The 22581-nt window shown below is 43.1% G+C and overlaps 1 protein-coding gene across 3 annotated transcripts in view; it reads right to left on the bottom strand.

Moving 5' to 3' along the window:
• Positions 1-766: 766 nt before the first annotated feature.
• Positions 767-22581, bottom strand: part of LOC127931087 (CD276 antigen-like) — a 42368-nt gene continuing 20553 nt past the window's right edge. For 2 of the 3 annotated variants that reach the window (XM_052522316.1, XM_052522317.1), the window contains 4 exons: positions 12186-12494; positions 11736-12047; positions 10995-11128; positions 8164-10755 (listed from right to left, as the gene is read on the bottom strand). In XM_052522316.1, the coding sequence (XP_052378276.1) occupies positions 10687-10755; positions 10995-11128; positions 11736-12047; positions 12186-12494 (824 nt within the window). In that variant the 3' untranslated portion in view covers positions 8164-10686. Of the gene's footprint in view, positions 2565-8163; positions 10756-10994; positions 11129-11735; positions 12048-12185; positions 12495-22581 lie in introns of those variants that run through there. The other variant, XM_052522318.1, reaches the window with a different exon arrangement.

The following is a 22581-nucleotide window of genomic DNA, read 5'->3' as shown; positions in this document are numbered from 1 at the left end:
GCCCAATAAAGTATCTTCTTCTTATTGGTGTCCTTTAGTAGTGGTTTCTTTGCAGCAATTCGACCATGAAGGCCTGATTCACGTAGTCTCCTCTGAACAGTTGATGTTGAGATGTGAACTCTCTGCAGAATTTATTTGGGCTGCAATTTATGAGTCTGGTAACTAATAAACTTATTTGACAGGATTTGGAAAGGCACACACAGTGCATGTCAGAGCAAAAACCAAGCCATGAGGTCGAAGGAATTATCCGTAGAGCTCCTAGACAGGATGGTGTCGAAACACAGATCTGGAAAAGGGTAACAAAACATTTCTGCAGCATTCCCAAAGAACACAGTGGCCTCCATCATTCTTAAATGGAAGAAATTTGGAACCACCAACACTCTTCCTAGAGCTGGCTGCCCAGCCAAACTGGGGGAGAAGGGTCTTGGTCTTGGAGGTGACCAAGAACAAGATGGTCACTCTGACAGAGCTCCAGAGTTCCTCTGTGGAGATGGGAGTACCTTCCAGAATGACAACCATCTCTGCAGTACTCCACCAATCAGACCTTTATGGTAGTGGCCAGACAGAAGCCACTCCTCAGTAAAAGGTACATGACAGCCCACTTGGAGTAAAGGACTCTCAGACCATGAGAAACAAGATTCTCTGGTCTGATGAAACCAAGATTGAACTCTTTGGCCTGAAAGCCAAGAGTCACGTCTGGAGAAAATCCGACACCATCCCTATGGTGAAGCATGGTGGTGGTACCATCATGCTGTGGGGATGTTTTTCAGTGACAGGGACTGGGAGACTAGTCAGAGAGCTCAGGACCTCAGACTGGGGCGAAGGTTCACTTTCCAACAGGACAACAACTCTAAGCACACAGCCAAGACAACGCAGGAGTGGCTTCGGGACAATTCTCTGAATGTCCTTGAGTGGCCCAGCCAGAGCCCAGACTAGAACCCGATTGAACAACTCTGGAGAGGCCTGAAAATAGCTGTGCATCAATGCTCCCCATCCAACCTGACAGAGCTTGAGATGAGGGAAGAATGGGAGAAACTCCCCAAATACAGGTGTGTCAAGCTTGAAGCATCATACCCAATAAGACTCGAGGCTGTAATCGCTGCCAAAGGTGCTTCAACAAAGTACTGAGTAAAAGGTCTGAATATTTTTTTTTTTTTTGTAATAAATTTGCAACATTTTATTTAATCCATTTTAGAATAAGGCTGTAACGTAATAAAATGTGGGAAAAGTCAAGGGGTCTGAATACTTTCTGATTGCACTGTGTGTGTGTGTGTGTGTGTGTGTGTGTGTGTGTGTGTGTGTGTGTGTGTGTGTGTGTGTGTGTGTGTGTGTGTGTGTGTGTGTGTGTGTGTGTGTGTGTGTGTGTAGAAATATTTAGGAACTCAGTCGGGTTCTCAACTTACTGTTGAAAGTTATAATAATATAATCCATTTGTAAATTTGCTAGTGCATCAGAAGTATTTCAATTAGCTCATATCATTAAAACATTTTTGCTGTCGAGCGGCCAGTTATCTAAACGTGTAGTAAGAATTGTCGAATAAGCGGTTGCAAGTCCCATGACCAGACCACAGAGCCACGTCGGCCACTCATGATGAGTTCCGTTTTTTTGTGGCCCCCACCCCCATCAATGTTTCCCATCCTGGCAACAGCCAAAGAGTAAATACAGGACTAAGATTGAATCGTTCTACACCGACTCCGACACTCGTCGGATGTGGCAGGGCTTGCAAACTACTACAGTCTACAAAGGGAAGCTCAGCCGCGAGCTGCCCAGCGACACAAGCTTACCAGATGAGCTAAATTACTTCTATGCACACTTAGAGGCAAGCAACACCAAAGCATGCATGAGAGCACCAGCTGTTCTGGACGACTGTGTGATCACGCTCACTGTAGCCGATGTGAGTAAGACCTTTTTAAACAGGTCAACATACACAAGGCCACAGGGCCAGAAGGATTACCAGGACGTGCACTCCGAGAATGCAGTGTCAAATCAAAATCAAATAAAATGTATTTATATAGCCCTTCTTACATCAGCTGATGCCACAAAGTGCTGTACAGAAACCCAGCCTAAAACCCCAAACAGCAAGCAATGCAGGTGTAGAAGCACGGTGGCTAGGAAAAACTCCCTAGAAAGGCCAAAACCTAGGAAGAAACCTAGAGAGGAACCAGGCTATGAGGGGTGGCCAGTCCTCTTCTGGCTGTGCTGGGTGGAGATTATAACAGAACATGGCCAAGATGTTTAAATGTTCATAAATGTCAAATAATAAAAAGGTCAAATAATAATAATGACAATAGTTGTCGAGGGTGCAACAGGTCAGCACCTCAGGAGTAAATGTCAGTTGGCTTTTTATAGACGATCATTGAGAGTATCTCTACCCCTCCTGCTGTCTCTAGAGAGTTGAAAACAGAATGTCTGGAACAGGTAGCACGTCCGGTGAACAGGTCAGGGTTCCATAGCTGCAGTCAGAACAGTTGAAACTGGAGCAGCAGCACGGCCAGGTGTACTGGGGACAGCAAGGAGTCATCATGCCAGGTAGTCCTGAGGCATGGTCCTAGGGCTTAGGTCCTCTGAGAGAGAGAAAGAAATAAAGGGAAAGAGAGCATTAGAGAGAGCATACTTAAATTCACACAGGACACCGGATAAGACAGGAGAAATACTCCAGATATAACAGACTAACCCTAGCCCCCCGACACATAAACTACTGAAGCATACATACTGGAGGCTGAGACAGTAAGGGTCAGGAGACACTGTGGCCCCATCCGATGATACCCCCGGACAGGGCCACTCAGGCAGGATATAACCCCACCCACTTTGCCAAAGCACAGCCCCCACACCACTAGAGGGATATCTTCAACCACCAACTTACCATCCTGAGACAAGGCCGAGTATAGCCCACAAAGATCTCCGCTACGGCACAACCCAAGGGGGGCAACCCAGACAGGAAGACCACCACAGTAACTCAACCCACTCACGTGATGCACCCCTCCTAGGGACAGCATGGAAGGGAAGATCACCAGTAAGCCAGTGACTCAGCCCCTGTAATATGGTTAGAGGCAGAGAATCCCAGTGGAGAGAGGGGAACCGGCCAGGCAGAGACAGCAATGGCGAATCTTTGCTCCAGTGCCTTTCCATTCACCTTCAAGCTCCTGGGCCAGACTACACTCAATCATAGGACCTACTGAAGAGATGAGTCTTCAATAAAGACTTAAAGGTTGAGACCGAGTCTGTGTCTCTCACATGGGTAGGCAGACGATTCCATAAAAATGGAGCTCTATAGCAGAAAGCCCTGCTTCCAGCTGTGTGCTTAGAAATTCTAGGGACAATTAGGAGGCCTGCGTCTTGTGACCATAGCGTACGTGTAGGTACAGTGCCTTGCGAAAGTATTCGGCCCCCTTGAACTTTGCGACCTTTTGCCACATTTCAGGCTTCAAACATAAAGATATAAAACTGTATTTTTTTGTGAAGAATCAACAACAAGTGGGACACAATCATGAAGTGGAATTGTGAATTCACGTTAGTTGACAAAAATCAAAACTGGATGTTGAACTGACGTCTGTGCCCAGTAGGCAGTGATTCCCAACTTGTTCTGGGGAGATGGACTTAAAACAGATTTCTTCATGTGAATTAAATGCATAAATCAAATAACTTTTACTTTGTTACATACTTTTATTATGCCTATGTAGAGTCATTTTCTCTATGATCTTTTTTTATGGCCCTTGTATATCGAACTACTCAATGTATGCTGAAGTTGTCCTCAGGATTGCAAAAACAGGCTTGTCTGAGCAGAGAGAGGGAATTATGTTCTAAAGACAGTTCCCTCAACAATACTGGACACGCAGGGATTTTTTCCATGTCCCACGTCACTGTTCCAACAGATGATCAAACTATACAAACCAGGAAGTGGCTAAGACTCTCACATCCACCTTTTCAAATTCGATTCTTGGATAGTATCTTAAAAATAGATCATAGTCTCTCAAGAGATGCATTTGATCATGAAACTGCCAGGACATATACATATATATCTGGCAAGGATGTATAGATGTTAAGTTATTATTAGTGGAATATTTAGATTTAAAGCACATAGTAGATGCACAGTTTGATGATCCAGTTAAAACAATCTATGGCCTTTAGCCCATAGAAACATTTAGAATAAAGCATTTATAAAAAAATAAATCACAAGGAATAAGGTTTTGAAGTGTCTGACCTATATCTAGGAGATAAAAGAAATCTCAGGAAATATTTTTGTTTTTTTGGACATATATTTAACTCCTTATTTTTGTTAGCACAAAACTACCGCCACACTTACATTAATTTGTATGGGTTACATTCAGACGAGTCCTGTGACACTTGTGGAATTCATAGAGCAAAACAGATGATTTATTATGTTATTTAGATTGGGTGCGTCAATAGACTTAAGGCCACGCCTTTGATTACTGTAACACGCAGATAACCTATTATCAGAATGGGTGTGCCCGGCGCTCTGTGTACAATATATAGCTACATTGATAGATATTAAACAATCAGACACACATGCCCATTAAAATAATAGTAGGCTATGGATACAACTATATCTATAAAACGTGTGACTAAAATGTATAGAGAGCTCCTTCTTTTGCAGCTTTTAGTCCATAGTATTGCTTAACTTGAAACCTTTATCTTTGTGAACAACAATACAATATACCCATTTACTCTAGTTGAAACCATGCCCAAAAAAGCTCAGCAAGGTTGATTTGGGACGATAATTAGGCTGAGCTACCCACGGCATGACTGCATACGGATGGAATGCCACAGGTAAGTCAATCATTTAATGACGTTTTTAATGGTCTCAAAAAAAGTATATATCTAATATGTATTAACTGTAACGACTCTTGCAAAGAGTAAATCGTTAAGGCCGTCATTGTAAATAAGAATGTTCTGAACGGACTTGCCTAGTTAACCTTTATTTAACTAAGATAAAAAATAAAAATATAATCATTGTGACAGAGGTCATCTTAGACAGAGGGATGATTAGAATGTATCATTGAACAAGCATTTGTCATTTAATATAATTTATTATGGCATTTAATATAGTGTTCCCTTCCTTAGAGTCTAAGACAATGGGGGGGCTCTGCACGCCTATGTAGATATTCCACCCCAAGATTGAAAAAAATCGTCCGTTTCCAGCTACATGTCAATTACAACATTGACAATGTCTACACTGTATTTCTGATCAATTTGATGTTGTTTTAAATTGACAAAATGTTGCTTTTCTTTCAAAAACAAGGGCATTTCTGAATGACCTCAAACCTTTGAACGGTAGTGTCTGTGTATGTGTATATATATATATATATATATATATACACTGCTCAAAAAAATAAAGGGAACACTTAAACACAATGTAATCCCAAGTCAATCACATTTCTGTGAAATCAAACTGTCCACTTAGGAAGCCACTTGTTCAACACTGATTGTCAATACATTTCACATGCTGTTGTGCAAAAGGAATAGACAACAGGTGAAACAGGGAAATTATAGACAATTAGCAAGACACTCCCAATAAAGGAGTGGTTCTGCAGGTGGTGACCACAGACCACTTCTCAGTTCCTATGCTTCCTGGCTGATGTTTTGGTCACTTTTGAATGCTGCCGGTGCTTTCACTCTAGTGGTAGCATGAGACGGAGTCTACAACCCACCAAGTGGCTCAGGTAGTGCAGCTCATCCAGGATGGCACATCAATGCGAGCTGTGGCAAGAAGGTTTGCTGTGTCTGTCAGCGTAGTGTCCAGAGCATGGAGGCGCTACCAGGAGACAGCACAGTACATCAGGAGATGTGGAGGAGGCCGTAGGAGGGCAACAACCCAGCAGCAGGACCACTACCTCCGCCTTTGTGCAAGGAGGAGCACTGCCAGAGCCCTGCAAAATGACCTCCAACAGGCCACAAATGTGCATGTATCTGCTCAAACGGTCAGAAACAGACTCCATGAGGGTGGTATGAGGGCCCGATGTCCACAGGTGGGGGTTGTGCTTACAGCCCAACACCATGCAGGACGTTTGGCATTTGCCAGAGAACACCAAGATTGGCAAATTCGCCACTGGCGCCCTGTGCTCTTCACAGATGAAAGCAGGTTCACACTGAGCACACGTGACAGACGTGACAGAGTCTGGAGATGCCGTGGAGAACGTTCTGCTGCCTGCAACAATCTCCAGCATGACCGGTTTGGCGGTGGGTCAGTCATGGTGTGGGGTGGCATTTCTTTGGGGAGGCCGCACAGCCCTCCATGTGCTCGCCAGAGGTAGCCTGACTGCCATTAGGAACCGAGATGAGATCCTCAGACCCCTTGTGAGACCATATGCTGGTGCGGTTGGCCCTGGGTTCCTCCTAATGCAAGACAATGCTAGACCTCATGTGGCTGGAGTGTGTCAGCAGTTCCTGCAAGAGGAAGGCATTGATGCTATGGACTGGCCCGCCCGTTCCCCAGACCTGAATCCAATTGAGCACATCTGGGACATCATGTCTCACTCCATCCACCAACGCCACGTTGCACCACAGACTGTCCAGGAGTTGTCCAACTCTGTCCAACTCATCAGGAGCATGCCCAGGCGTTGTAGGGAGGTCATACAGGCACGTGGAGGCCACACACACTACTGAGCCTCATTTTGACTTGTTTTAAGGACATTACATCAAAGTTGGATCAGCCTGCAGTGTGGTTTTCCACTTTAATTTTGAGTGTGACTCCAAATCCAGACCACCATGGGTTGATAAATTTGATTTCCATTGATCATTTTTGTGTGATTTTGTTGTCAGCATATTCAACTATGTAAAGAAAAAAGTATTTAATAAGAATATTTCATTCATTCAGATCTAGGATGTGTTATTTTAGTTATTTTCCCTTAATTGTTTTGAGCAGTATATATATATATATAAAAACCACAATATCAGTCAAAAGTTTGCACACACTTACTCATTCAAGGATTTTTCTTTATTTGTGCTATTTTCTACATTGTAGAATAATAGCGAAGACATCAAAACTATGAAATAACACATATGGAATCATGTAGTAACCAAAAAAGTGTTAAACAAATCTAAATATATTTGAGATTCTTCAAAGTAGCCACCCTTTGCCTTGATGACAGCTTTGCACGCTCTTGGCATTCAGGAGGTAGTCACCTGGAATGCATTTCTATTAACAGGTGTGCCTTGTTAAACGTTATTTTGTGGAATTTCTTTCCTTCTTAATGTGTTTGAGCCAATCAGTTGTGTTGTGACAAGGAAGGGGTGGTATACAGAAGATTGCCCTATTTGTTAAAAGACCAAGTCCATATTATGACAAGAACAGCTCAAATAAGCCAAGAGAAACGTCAGTCCATTATTACTTTAAGACATGAATTTCAGTCAATCTGTAAAATTTAAATAACTTTGAGTTTCTTCAAGTGTAGTCACAAAAACAATCCAGCTCTATGATGAAACTGGCTCTCATGAGGACCGCCACAGGAATGGAAAACCCAGAGTTATCTCTGCTGCAGAGGATACATTCATTAGAGTTACCAGCCTCAGAAATCGCAGCCCAAGAGTTCAAGTAACAGACACATTTCAACATCAACTGTTCAGAGGAGACTGGGTGATTCAGGCCTTCATGGTCAAATTGCTGCAAAGAAAACACTACTAAATGACACCAATAAGAAGAAGAGACTTTCTTGGCCCAAGAAACATGAGCAATGGACATTAGACCAGTGGAAATGTGTCCTTTGGTCTGGAATCCAAATTTCTGGGGTCCAACCGCCATGTCTTTGTGAGACGCGGTGCGAGCGAACAGATGATCTCTGCAGGTGTATTTCCCACTGTAAAGCATGGAGGTGGTGTGGGGTGATTTGCTGGTGACACTGTGATTTATTTAGAATTCAAGACACACTTAACCAGCATGGCTACCACAGCATTCTGCAGCGATACACCATCCCATCTGGTTTGGGCTTAGTGGGACTATCATTAGTTTTTCAACAGGACAATGAACCAACACACCTCCAGGCTGTGTAAGGGCTATTTGACCAAGGGTGCTGCATCAGATGACCTGGCCTCCATAATCCCCCAACCTCAACCTGCTGGCTTGCCTCCCCACCACAGAAAGCACTGAGCTGGGCTGAAACACCTGCATTTGGGAGCTGCCTTACTCAAGAAAACAAAAAAAAGAGACCATGTTTGTATGCGGCTTTATTAACTCAATGATACATGTCTTTTTTTACATTGTTTGCAAACTGATATGTGACCCGTATTAATGCAAGCCCCCCCAAAAATGTGGGTCTCAAAAGCTCCACCTGTCCTGAATGACGGGTCAGCACTGGCCACTGATATCATGCAGTTTGGTGTAGTCACTTGGCTGTTGTTGTCAGAACTGAATAATTTATGCCATGGTCTTCCAACATGACCGCCAGGAGGCATCGTTTACATGAAAACTAATCATTTGGTCTCACATAAAAACACATTGTTTGAATCCTCAGCATGATTCAAATGGTTCAGCAAAGTAGTCACTTCCCACTGCAGCTTCCTCATAATGTGACCAGTGACATTTTAAGGGGTTTTAATAGCACAGTAGGGGCTCCCCCATACCAGTTTGGCATTTACAGAGGGAAATCTTGTTTAGACCAGACAGATCTACATTAGACCAACACCAGGAACATGCAGTATACAGCGACAGATCATGGGCATTTTTACAGTATTCTCTTTGTACATCAAGTCAGAACCGTAGAATAAATAACGGGGCCAAATAAGCAGACAATGAAAGCTCTTATAATATTCTATGATTAAATTACTCTAAAACAGGATATAGATTACATGTGCATGTGCACCACCAAGTCAGAACAGTAGGCGAAAGAGGGAAAAAGGGACCAAATTATTAACGTGAGGCACATGGGGTACTAACAGCTTACTACACACCACACACGTAGTATTACTTTCTAAGCTACAGTATACATAACTCCCTGGCATATTACATAATTCATGCATCAGTATAAAGTATCACCTGGTTGTACTCACTTCCTTACAAACCACTAATTGTTGAATTTGCAATTTCCAACTTGTTGTGTAATGTTTATGTCCAATGGCCGACGAGCCATTGATCTATATTGGAACACAGGAGTGATGGTTGCTGATAATGGGCCTCTGTACACCTATGTAGATATTCCAATAAAAATCTGCCTTTTCCAGCTACAATAGTCATTTACAACATTAACAATGTCTATACTGTATTTCTTTAAAAACAAGGATATTTATAAGTGACCCCAAACGTTTGAACGGAAGTGTTTACATTGTTTGCAAACTGATATGTGACACATATTAATGCTAATATAACATGCAAAACAGGCAAGTCCCGCCAAAAATGTTTTTTCTAAAAATGTGGGTCTCAAAAGCCCCACCTGCCCTAAATGACGGGTCAGCACTGGCCACTGTTATCATGCAGTTTGGTGTAGTCACTTGGCTGTTGTTGTCAGAACTGAATAATTCATGTTGTGGTCTTCCAACATGACCACCAGGAGGCATTGTATGTAAAGCCCTCTATAGGCTATGCAAAGCCTTGGTCGGGTCCATTTGAGTCCACTCAGGTCTATCATCTGTGCTTACTGTACATAGACCTGACACCTGATGACAATCAAACAAGACACGACCCAGACCAGAACGAAAAAATGTCATTTCGGACCCGGTCCCCAGTCAGGTCTGGAGTATTCAGGTGGACCTGTGAAGACCTTTAAACTGGAGTAACCAGATAATTTGCTTGACATTTGTAAATTGAATAATCCTTGACATTGGTCATCCCATGACATGGTCTCTAAGTTCACAGCAAGCTACATAACAATAAGCAATTAACATGTCCAATTCTTCACACATTCAGAGAATTAAATTCACAATTCTAAGTAAAATAACGTCATTGACTATTTACATGAAAACTAATAATTTGGTCTAACATAAAACCAAATTGTTTGAATCCTCAGCATGATTCAAATGGTTCAGCAAAGTAGTCACTTCCTACTGCAGCTTCCTTATAATGTGACCAGTGACATTATAAGGGGTTTTAAAAGCACAGTAGGGGCTCCCCCATACCGGTTTGGCATTTACAGAGGGATATCTTGTTTAGAGCAGACATATCTACATTAGACCAACACCAGGAACATGCAGTATACAAAACGCATAAAGACAACGATGGCTGTTCAGTCATGTATCAGCTGTTACTCTTCTTAGAAATATGAAAGCACCTGTAATTTAAGAAGTGAGTAAACTCTACAATTGCAATTCACAGGCTCCCTTTTTTGGGGGGGGGGGGCTTCATTCACTGAGTCTAGCTCACATTCGGTCCATTGACCACAGTCATTTCTCCCATCATGCTGTTCTTCTCTTCTCTTTTAGTTCCTAAACCTTGTCTCCATGGCCACATTTTGTACTCTGCTCTCGTCATCATATTCGTAACTCAGGGTTCAGTTCAGTGTCAGCGAACTCGGGAAAACCATGATTAACCACTTTCAGGCGCCGTTTGCCTCTTTGCATAACACAACAAAGAATAGTTCAGACATGACGGCACAACACATTGCTCAATGTTGCTCCAAGTTCTACATTGAACACAGGCCTTATTTTAAGTTTCAGTTCCTCTTATCATCATCACTCCAGTTTGTTGTCTGCCAGTTGAAGAGAGATTGTTGCATCAGAGGGGGGAGACGCTTCACACATTCAGGCAGAGTCATCTTCATACACATTAAACGAATGGGTCACGCCTCTTTCCTGCCTCTCTGTGTCTCTCTGGGAAAAACAAAAACATTTCTCACACACAAAGTCTGAAATGCTCGTTCAATTCACAACTTTATTCAATCACTATTTAAGAACTATTTTATTAGTATGTTTTATTTCTAACTCAAACACAATGGATTCACTTTTGAACTTTGCTCTCTGGTTTGTTACCAGACACTGTTTTTTTCTAGATCCAAACAGCATTAAACACTGTCCAGAAATCCTGGCAAATAATGAGGGGAAAGGCTCACCGTTGACCTTTCATGTCGGCGACATCTAGTTAGTAAGAACACCAGCAGGACTCCCACAATAAAAAACACAATCAGGCTGACAGCCACAACTGCTGCAACCTCTACTTTATAATGACCTCTACCTTCCCGGGGCACTGGAAAGGAGAGAGGAAACAGAAAACATATGAATAGGGAATATAAACTATGACACGCTCCAGAAACATGTTTTAGATAAGAGGTGAAGCCAAAAAGCTGTCAGAGGAAGAATTTGAAAAGTCAGACCTCTTGGTGTAACTTGACCTGTGGTGAAAAGGCTTTCCAACAAAAACACACACTTCCTCCCAACATTCCACAGCAGTGTAACTTTCTTTGTTGACTTACTCGTCAACACATCACTGTGGATTCCAGCTCCTTCATTTTTTATCCAAACATTGGGTTCAGTCAGAGGAAACACTGTTCTCTACTCATTGGTAATGCTAATAGAGATAATACTGTTGTTTCTCTGTAGTTTCACTCTAGCAGAGTTAAGGATTTTCCCCGTTGTGTTTTTATGCCTGGGCTTTCCCTAGCTTTCCCCCACCCTCAAGCACCCACACCTAGATTTTCATTCTCATGTATTCCCATGCAGATGTTATATGACTTTATGTACAAGCCGAGACCCAAATCAAAATGATTCAATGTATTCACCCTGGTGGTGAAAATACAGACCCTGACTACCATGATATACTGGTATAACTGGTATAACTCGTCTCCTGTACTCACTAGACTTTTGATTGCAGCTGGAGGTGAGGTTGGAGGCCAAGGCTGTGTTCTCCACCACACATTGCAGTGTTTCACCCTCACTCAGCTCGATGGTCAGGTTGCTGGTCAGGCTGTAGAGTCCTGTAAAGTTGTCCAGGTGGGTCACATCCCTCCTGGAGGGGTTCACCAGAGGATGTCCTTCCAGCTCCCAGTGAATCTGGCCCTCTGGATAGCCCCCAGAGGCTTTACACTGGTACACCCTCGACCCCTCTCCCCCTCCGGAACTCACCGAAACCTGGTCTGAGACGAGGTCCATACAGACACTATAGCTCGCTGAAGAGGAGAGAGGAGATAATCAACTACAGCGTGCCTGAAATTGAGTCATTTTTTAAGTAGAAAAGGAAGGGAAGTAAACAATGAAATCATCCGATGACTGAATGACTGAATGAACAAACAAACCAAATGACTTACCAGCCACATGTAGAATTACTTTTTTGTAAACAAAAGCGTTGGCTGTAAAGGAGCATTTGTATGTCCCGTTGTCTGCCACAGTGATGCCTGAGAGGAGCAGCGAACAGTTGTCCTTCTCTTCATTTAGAAAGTGACTGACCCTGTTTTCATATCTCATCCCTATGGTTGTGTGGTTATTACTTCCATCATGACGGAGCACGATGGTATGCTCTTCTAGCTGCCAGATAATTGTCTTTCTCACATTTCTATTCGCGCAGGGGCAATGCAGGAGGACCTTCTGTTTCACAATTCCTTTCACACCTGAGAGGGCTAGAAGACAACAAAAAAAGGCATTTTTGAATAGATTCAATTTCCCAAGGTTAATTTCCAATAGTTTTTGCCAAGTTGTACTTGTCTGTAACAAGATAAGAAAAGGTTGGAAAATGGCAACAGTGGTTTAGAAAAACTCCCCATTGTACCGAGGAATATAGGAAACGAGAAGAGCCAGACTTTTAAACAGCAATGGGCAACTTTGATGGGGGTGGGGGCCACAAAAAAATCTGAACTCATCATAAGGGGCTAACAGGTCTGCATACCCACATCTATACCAACACATGCAGTCAGAGATGGCCCTAGCCTTTTGGGGGCCTGTCATGCCAAATAGTGCCCCCCGCATCACAATGGCATTTGATGAGTTCTAGCTTATGTTACTAGAACTTGCAAAATTCTGACTGGATTACGTAATGAACCAAAGCATCCGTTGCTATGCTGGATGCTTGGCTCTATTTTACCTCGTAGCGGTCACGAAGGAAGTAGGATGCAGCCTGTACCTCAGAATTGCTTTCCAAGGACGGTGTTTTTAATGATAACAACCTGCTGCTTCAGAAGACTGAAAAGACAACACTCTTTCTTTACCATATATTTGTCTTTATATAAAGAAAATATGCACAAATGTTTGTCTTGTTACAAAGCAATGTAGCTACATGTATGAACTAATAATGCACAGACTGTTCTGTCTGCTGAGATTGAGAAGTTAGTCATGGTATAGACAAATATTGGCAGTAGAATCACAACTTCCGGTCACAACTTGTAGGCTTGTTTTCGAGTTGCTGTGCGTTTTTTTTGCCAACCTATTTTGCTACCTGACAACTTTACGGTTTTCACTTTTTAATTACCGTTCATATATTTATTTATTTTTTCCTCAACTTTTTCACTCCGGACGCTTTATCTGGACACGATTCGTCAGGACCTCCAACAGCCGAAGCTAAGTAGTAACATTAACATGATGCCTTCTAATTGTAGTAGCTGTACTCGCCTTACGGCGAGGATAGCTGTGCTACAAGCCCAGCTTCAGACGCAATCATTAGGCAAGGGTAATTTCAGTGTAGGAAAGGATGAAACAGCATCTGTGCCACCAGTAAGTACAGATAGTAACGTCAGTATAAATCCCCTGGCACAGTCCCCGCAGCCGGACAACTTTCTCACGGTTTCTGGAAGGAAATGCTGTAGGAAAGCTCAACCGGTGTCGCTCATTCAGCCGACAGAAACTTTCAACCGGTTTTCTCCATTAAGCAGCGGGTCGGAGTCAGAGGCCGAGTCTTCTCTGGTCTCTACTCCTCCCGTTACGGGGTCTGAGACGCCGAAGCTTCCCACCATTAGCTCTGACAAATTGAAAACTCTAGTCATTGGCGACTCCATTACCCGCAGTATTAGACTTAAAACTAATCATCCAGCGATCATACACTGTTTACCAGGGGGCAGGGCTACCGACGTTAAGGCTAATCTGAAGATGGTGCTGGCTAAAGCTAAAAATGGCGGGTGTAGAGAGTATAGAGATATTGTTATCCACGTCGGCACCAACGATGTTAGGATGAAACCGTCAGAGATCACCAAGTGCAACATAGCTTCTGCGTGCATATCAGCTAGAAAGATGTGTCGGCATCGAGTAATTGTCTCTGGCCCCCTCCCAGTTAGGGGGAGTGATGAGCTCTACAGCAGAGTCTCACAACTCAATCGCTGGTTGAAAACTGTTTTCTGCCCCTCCCAAAAGATAGAATTTGTAGATAACTGGCCCCCTTTCTGGAACTCGCCCACAAACAGGACCAAGCCTGACCTGCTGAGGAGTGACGGACTCCATCCTAGCTGGAGGGGTGCTCTCATCTTATCTACCAACATAGACAGGGCTCTAACTCCTCTAGCTCCACAATGAAATAGGGTGCAGGCCAGGCAGCAGGCTGTTAGCCAGCCTGCCAGCATAGTGGAGTCTGCCACTAGCACAGTCAGTGTAGTCAGCTCAGCTATCACCATTAAGACCGTGTCTGTGCCTCGACCTAGGTTGGGCAAAACTAAACATGGCGGTGTTCGCCTTAGCAATCTCACTAGGATAAAGACCACCTCCATTCCTGTCATTACTGAAAGAGATCATGATACCTCACATCTCAAAATAGGGCTACTTAATGTTAGATCCCTTACTTCAAAGGCAATTATAGTCAATTAACTAATCACTGATCATAATCTTGATGTGATTGGCCTGACTGAAACATGGCTTAAGCCTGATGAATTTACTGTTTTAAATGAGGCGGAGGTGCTATCGGACCTTGTAGTCATAGCAGATAATATTCTAATCTTTGGTGACTTTAATATTCACATGGAAAAGTCCACAGACCCACTCCAAAAGGCTTTCGGAGCCATCATCGACTCAGTGGGTCTTGTCCAACATGTCTCTGGACCCACTCACTGTCACAGTCATACGCTGGACCCAGTTTTGTCCCATGGAATAAATGTTGTCGATCTTAATGTTTTTCCTCGTAATCCTGGACTATCGGACCACCATTTTATTACGTTTGCAATTGCAACAAATAATCTGCTCAGACCCCAACCAAGGACCATCAAAAGTCGTGCTATAAATTCACAGACAACACAAAGATTCCTCGATGCCCTTCCAGACTCCCTCTGCCTACCCAAGGACGCCAGAGGACAAAAATCAGTTAACCACCTAACTGAGGATCTCGATTTAACCTTGAGCAATACCCTAGATGCAGTTGCACCCCTAAAAACTAAAAACATTTATCATAAGAAACTAGCTCCCTGGAACACAGAAAATACCCGAGCTCTGAAGCAGGCTTCCAGAAAATTGGAACGGAAATGGCGCCACACCAAACTGGAAGTCTTCCGACTAGCTTGGAAAGACGGTACCGTGCAGTACCGAAGAGCCCTTACTGCTGCTCGATCATCCTATTTTTCTAACTTAATTGAGGAAAATAAGAACAATCCGAAATTCCTTTTTGATACTGTCGCAAAGCTAACTAAAAAGCAGCATTCCCCAAGAGAGGATGACTTTCACTTTAGCAGTGATAAATTCATGAACTTCTTTGAGGAAAAGATTATGATTATTAGAAAGCAAATTACGGACTCCTCTTTAAACCTGCGTATTCCTCCAAACCTCAGTTGTCCTGAGTCTGCACAACTCTGCCAGGACCTAGGATCAAGAGAGACGCTCAAGTGTTTTAGTACTATATCTCTTGACACAATGATGAAAATAATCATGGCCTCTAAACCTTCAAGCTGCATACTGGACCCTATTCCAAATAAACTACTGAAAGAGCTGCTTCCTGTGCTTGGCCCTCCTATGTTGAACATAATAAACGGCTCTCTATGCACTGGATGTGTACCAAACTCACTAAAAGTGGCAGTAATAAAGCCTCTCTTGAAAAAGCCAAACCTTGACCCAGAAAATATAAAAAACTATCGGCCTATATCGAATCTTCCATTCCTCTCAAAAATTTTAGAAAAGGCTGTTGCGCAGCAACTCACTGCCTTCCTGAAGACAAACAATGTATACGAAATGCTTCAGTCTGGTTTTAGACCCCATCATAGCACTGAGACGGCACTTGTGAAGGTGGTAAATGACATTTTAATGGCATCGGACCGAGGCTCTGCATCTGTCCTCGTGCTCCTAGACCTTAGTGCTGCTTTTGATACCATCGATCACCACATTCTTTTGGAGAGATTGGAAACCCAAATTGGTCTACACGGACATGTTCTGGCCTGGTTTAGATCTTATCTGTCGGAAAGATAACAGTTTGTCTCTGTGAATGGTTTGTCCTCTGACAAATCAACTGTAAATTTCGGTGTTCCTCAAGGTTCTGTTTTAGGACCACTATTGTTTTCACTATACATTTTACCTCTTGGGGATGTTATTCGAAAACATAATGTTAACTTTCACTGCTATGCGGATGACACACAGCTGTACATTTCAATGAAACATGGTGAAGCCCCAAAATTGCCCTCGCTAGAAGCATGTGTTTCAGACATAAGGAAGTGGATGGCTGCAAACGTTCTACTATTAAACTCGGACAAAACAGAGATGCTTGTTCTAGGTCCCAAGAAACAAAGAGATCTTCTGTTGAATCTGACAATTAATCTTAATGGTTGAACAGTCGTCTCAAATAAAACTGTGAAGGACCTCGGCGTTACTCTGGACCCTGATCTCTCTTTTGAAGAACATATCAAGACCATTTCGAGGACAGCTTTTTTCCATCTACGTAATATTGCAAAAATCAGAAACTTTCTGTCCAAAAATGATGCAGAAAAATGAATCCATGCTTTTGTCACTTCTCGGTTAGACTACTGCAATGCTCTACTTTCCGGCTACCCGGATAAAGCACTAAATAAACTTCAGTTAGTGCTAAATACGGCTGCTAGAATCCTGACTAGAACCAAAAAATTTGATCATATTACTCCAGTGCTAGCCTCTCTACACTGGCTTCCTGTCAAAGCAAGGGCTGATTTCAAGGTTTTACTGCTAACCTACAAAGCATTACATGGGCTTGCTCCTACCTATCTCTCTGATTTGGTCCTGCCGTACATACCTACACGTACGCTACGGTCACAAGACGCAGGCCTCCTAATTGTCCCTAGAATTTCTAAGCAAACAGCTGGAGGCAGGGCTTTCTCCTATAGAGCTCCATTTTTATGGAACAGTCTGCCTACCCATGTCAGAGACGCAAACTCGGTCTCAACCTTTAAGTCTTTACTGAAGACTCATCTCTTCAGTGGGTCATATGATTGAGTGTAGTCTGGCCCAGGAGTGGGAAGGTGAACGGAAAGGCTCTGGAGCAACGAACCGCCCTTGCTGTCTCTGCCTGGCCAGTTCCCCTCTTTCCACTGGGATTCTCTGCCTCTAACCCTATTACAGGGGCTGAGTCACTGGCTTACTGGGGCTCTCTCATGCCGTCCCTGCAGGGGGTGCGTCACCTGAGTGGGTTGATTCACTGGGTTGGGTTGTGCCGTGGCGGAGATCTTTGTGGGCTATACTCAGCCTTGTCTCAGGATGGTAAGTTGGTGGTTGAAGATATCCCTCTAGTGGTGTGGGGGCTGTGCTTTGGCAAAGTGGGTGGGGTTATATCCTTCCTGTTTGGCCCTGTCCGGGGGTGTCCTCGGATGGGGCCACAGTGTCTCCTGACCCTGTCTCAGCCTCCAGTATTTATGCTGCAGTAGTTTGTGTCGGGGGGCTAGGGTCAGTTTGTTATATCTGGAGTACTTTTCCTGTCCTATTCGGTGTCCTGTGTGAATCTAAGTGTGCGTTCTCTAATTCTCTCCTTCTTTCTTTCTCTCTCTCGGAGGACCTGAGCCATAGGACCATGCCCCAGGACTACCTGACATAATGGCTCCTTGCTGTCCCCAGTACACCTGGCCATGCTGCTGCTCCAGTTTCAACTGACCTGAGCCCTAGGACCATGCCCCAGGACTACCTGACATGATGACTCCTTGCTGTCCCCAGTCCACCTGGCCATGCTGCTGCTCCAGTTTCAACTGTGCTCCAGTTTCAACTGGGATAAGTTTCAAGTGCCTTACTATTATTTGACCATGCTGGTCATTTATGAACATTTGAACATCTTGTACATGTTCTGTTATAATCTCCACTCGGCACAGCCAGAAGAGGACTGGCCACCCCACATAGCCTGGTTCCTCTAGGTTTCTTCCTAGGTTTTGGCCTTTCTAGGGAGTTTTTCCTAGCCGCCGTGCTTCTACACCTGCATTGCTTGCTGTTTGGGGTTTTAGGCTGGGTTTCTGTACAGCACTTTGAGATATCAGCTGATGTACGAAGGGCTATATAAATTTAAAAAAATGTTTGATTTGATTTGATGAAGAAATATGAAGAAATAAATTAAGCTCTTCAGTCGACCCTCTACTTTTTCGAACATTCTGTTAAAAATCGCGCAACATTTCAGCGCCCTGCTACTCATGCCAGGAATATAGTATATGCATATGATTAGTATGTGTGGATAGAAAACACTCAGACGTTTATAAAACTGGTTAAATCACGGCTGTGCCTTTAACACAGGGGTGTCAAAGTCAAATGGACGGAGGGCCAAATAAAAAATTTAGCTACAAGCCGAGGGCCGGACTGTTCGAATGTTCATTGAAAAAATTTTAAATGACGCATATAGTCTAGTGAACCTAATTGAACCTACTGAAAACCTAACAAATATATTCCAATATGATCAGATAAATAAAGCAATATTTTCTTATGGCTCTGTCAGTAATCTTTAATTTTCAACAGACACAAAAGACAAATTTCCTTTATATAAAAATCCCCATAACATGAACATTAAATGAAAGAAACCGGTATTCAAGGCACCATCAGTAGCCTATATTTTCTATTTTAGCAAAAGTGGGCTAAATTTACTTCAAAGAAAAAAACAATAATAGCAATTTTCTATCATCCACTCAACTGAAATATTTTTAAAATATAATTGGATTGAAATACAATAAAATAAAGTGCAAAAATCTATTAATCAAAAACAACACTTTATTTAAGGAGAAGTAACATGCAGTGAAAACAAATATTAAACTTTAACTTTTAAACTTGAACTGAGTAAAAACTCTAAATATGTGATTGCACAGTAATGTTCACTTGTTTGAGGTTGAGGGTGATACTTGGTGGTGTCCCATCTTTTCCACAAGTTCATCAATGTTCGGGGTAAGGCTCTGAGCTGAGGAAATCCTCAGAATTGAGTGGAGGTGTTCAGCAGTAAGTCGACTTCTGTGTGATGTTTTGTTCAAGTTCATCAAAGAAAACAGTTGTTCACACAGGTATGTGCTGCCAAACATAGACAACGTTTGAGCAGCCTGGATGCGCAGCTGGGGCATTGTGTCGGGGAGGAAACGGGCGAACTCCGCAGCACCCACTGCCGCATATTTTGCCCTCAGTGCATCATTGCATTGGAGGTCAATCAACTCCATTTGGAGGTTTGGTGGTGAGCTTTCCACGTCAACAGCAAATGGGTTACCGAGCAGTTCCAACCTGCTTTTTGTGCTTCAAAGTCAGCAAATCGGCGTCGAAAGTCAGCGGCAAGCATACCTATTTTATCAGCCAACTGTGCGCTCGGGAACGCACTGGTAGAGAGCTTCTCTTTCATGGTCTGGCAGCTGGGAAAGTGGCTCAAATTTTCTTTCCGCATCTGCGTCTCCCACAGAGTCAGTTTGGTTTTAAATGCCTTCACTGTACTGTACATATCAGAGATGACACGATCCCGACCCTGCAGCTGCAAGTTCATTGCATTCAGATGACTCGTAATGTCACACAGAAAAGCCATTTCACACAGAAACATTTCGTCTCGGAGTTGTGTTGTGTCTTTCCTTTTGCTGTCCAAGAACAGACAAATCTCCTCACGAAGCTCGAAACATCTTTGAAGCACCTTTCCCTGGCTTAGCCATCGCACCTCTGTGTGATAAGGCAAATCACCATGCTCCGTTTCTAACTCCGTCAGAAATGCCTTGAACTGGCGGTGATTCAAACCTTTGGCTCTGATAAAGTTAACTGTGCGCGTGATGATGCTCATTACATGCTCCATTTTCAAGGCTTTACCGCACAACGCTTCCTGGTGTATGATACAATGATAAGCTGTCAGCTCACCTGTCGCGTTTTCCTCTTGCATCTTTTCCCGTATCTTCGCCACCAGTCCGCTCCTGTGTCCACACATCGCAGGTGCTCCGTCGGTTGTCAAACCCACGAGTTTTTCCCAAGGCAGCTCCATCTCATTTACACATCTTGACACCTCTTCATACAAATCATGCCCCGTAGTTGTGCCATGCATAGGACGTAAAGCCAAAAACTCCTCTGTCACGCTTAGGCTGGAGTCCACTCCGCGGATGAAAATTGACAACTGGGCAATGTCAGAAATGTCGGTGCTCTCATCCACAGCCAAGGAATATGCAATGAAATCTTTTCCCTTTTTCACAAGCTGCTCTTTTAGATTGATGGACAACTGGTCTACTCTCTCGGCAATGGTGTTTCTGCTCAGACTCACATTTAAAAGAGTTGCCTTTTTCTGGGCAAACTTCGTCACAAACTTTAATCATGCAGTTTTTGATGAAATCCCCCTCCGTAAATGGCCGGGCTGATTTAGCGATCTCTTCTGCCAAAATAAAACTGGCCTTGACAGCAGCCTGGCCTTGTGATTTGGCTTTTTTGAACAGAGCCTGTCGAGATTTGAGGCCTCGTTTTAATTCCTCTGCCTTTTGTAGCCTTTGTTCCATGTCCATATTCTTGTTTTTGTCCGCGTGTTTCGTTTCATAATGTCGTCTCAGATTATACTCTTTCAGTACCGCCACACTTTCTCCACACAGAAGACACACAGGTTTTCCAGCTACCTCCGTGAACAAATACTCCGACTCCCACCTTGTTTGAAACCCCGGTTCTCAGTGTCCACCTTCCGTTTTGCCATTTTTGATGGGTATCTGAAAGTTAATTTTACTGTGATGCTGACAACTGCTGTGCCAATAAATATTGAAATGAAGCAGCCTACTGCTCGGTGCGTCACCGTTGCATTGTGGGAAATGTAGTATTGGTGCGTGTAAAAGATCTGCGGGCTGCCGGCTTGCTGCGGTCTGCGGGCCGGTTCTAATAATAAATCAAGATCATCCCAGGGGCCGTAAAAAACCTTCTCGCGGGCCGGATGTGGCCCGCGGGCCTTGACTCTGACATATGTGCTTTAACAGAACGTGCGTTTCATTGAAAAGTGCAGGAAAATCTGATCACTGAAAGTGGAAAAATATATCCATCCGCCGCTTCAACCCATTGTTATGGGCGAAAGACATTAAATAGGGCTGAGGTTGCAGTACCTACAGCTTCCACACGATGTCAACAGTCTTGTCATTTGCCAATTTTTTGTTTCTTGGTCAAACGAACAAGAGACAGGCTTTTTCTTCAGGTCTCCGACCGGATATTTTGGTTGAGAAATACACGGACAGTATTTCAAGACGGACCCCTATAGAAAACACTTCGTCTCATGATTAATTTGATCGCTTATTAACGTTTACTAATACCTAAAGTTGCATTACAAAAGTATTTTGAAGTGTTTTGTGAAAGTTTATCGTCGACTTTTTGAATTTTAAAAAAATGACGTTACGTTATGAAACGCTATTTTTTTCTGTTTATCACACAGTCTTCATAGATCGATATCTAGGCTATATATGGACAGATTTAATCCAAAAAAAGACCCAATAGTGATTATGGGACATCTAGGAGTGCCAACAAAGAAGATGGTCAAAGGTAATGAATGTTTTATATTTTATTTGTGCGGTTTGTGTAGCGCCGACTATGCTAATTATTTTGTTTACGTCCCCTGCGGGTCTTTTGGGGTGTTACATGCTATCAGATAATAGCTTCTCATGCTTTCGCCGAAAAGCATTTAAAAAATCTGACTTGTTGCCTGGATTCACAACGAGTGTAGCTTTAATTCAATACCCTGCATGTGTATTTTAATGAACGTTTGAGTTTTAACTAATACTATTAGCATTTAGCGTAGCGCATTTGCATTTCCAGAGCTCTAGATGGGACGCCTGCGTGCCAGGTAGGGGCAAGAGGTTAAGCCGTTTTTAGATTGGCGTTGCTAGCTACTGTATGACTTACCTCAGCCTGCCTAGTCAGACAGTTTTATTTAGTTAACTGTTATTGTAGCTTTTTGTTTGTATGTAGCTTGCACTTCAATGGCATCCCTTGAGGAGATGTTCTTTTATCTTTCCAACCAGGTGAAGTACTATGAAGGCACCACTGATCGACAAGAGGCGACACATTCAGAGAAATTCACAATTCAGGGTAACGTTAAGCTTAGGGCTAGGCTCCTTTTTTCTCCACTTCCTGTCTGAATGACGTGCCCAAAGTAAACTGCCTGTAGCTCAGGCCCTGAAGCCAGGATATGCATACAATTGGTAACATTGGAAATAAAACACTTTGGAGTTTGTAGAATTTTAAAAAAACAATGTAGGAGAATATAACACAATAGATATGGTAGGAGAAAATCCAAAGAAAAACCAACTGGAATATTTTTTTTTGAGAGAGAAGAGACCATCCTCTTAGATACGCAAGAGAAATATCATATTGAAAATTAGCTCCCTGGATGCTAAACAA

Source organism: Oncorhynchus keta, chromosome 7, assembly GCF_023373465.1.
Source record: "Oncorhynchus keta strain PuntledgeMale-10-30-2019 chromosome 7, Oket_V2, whole genome shotgun sequence".
Lineage (NCBI taxonomy): Eukaryota > Metazoa > Chordata > Actinopteri > Salmoniformes > Salmonidae > Oncorhynchus > Oncorhynchus keta.
This window is presented reverse-complemented; position numbering and strand designations above follow the sequence as displayed.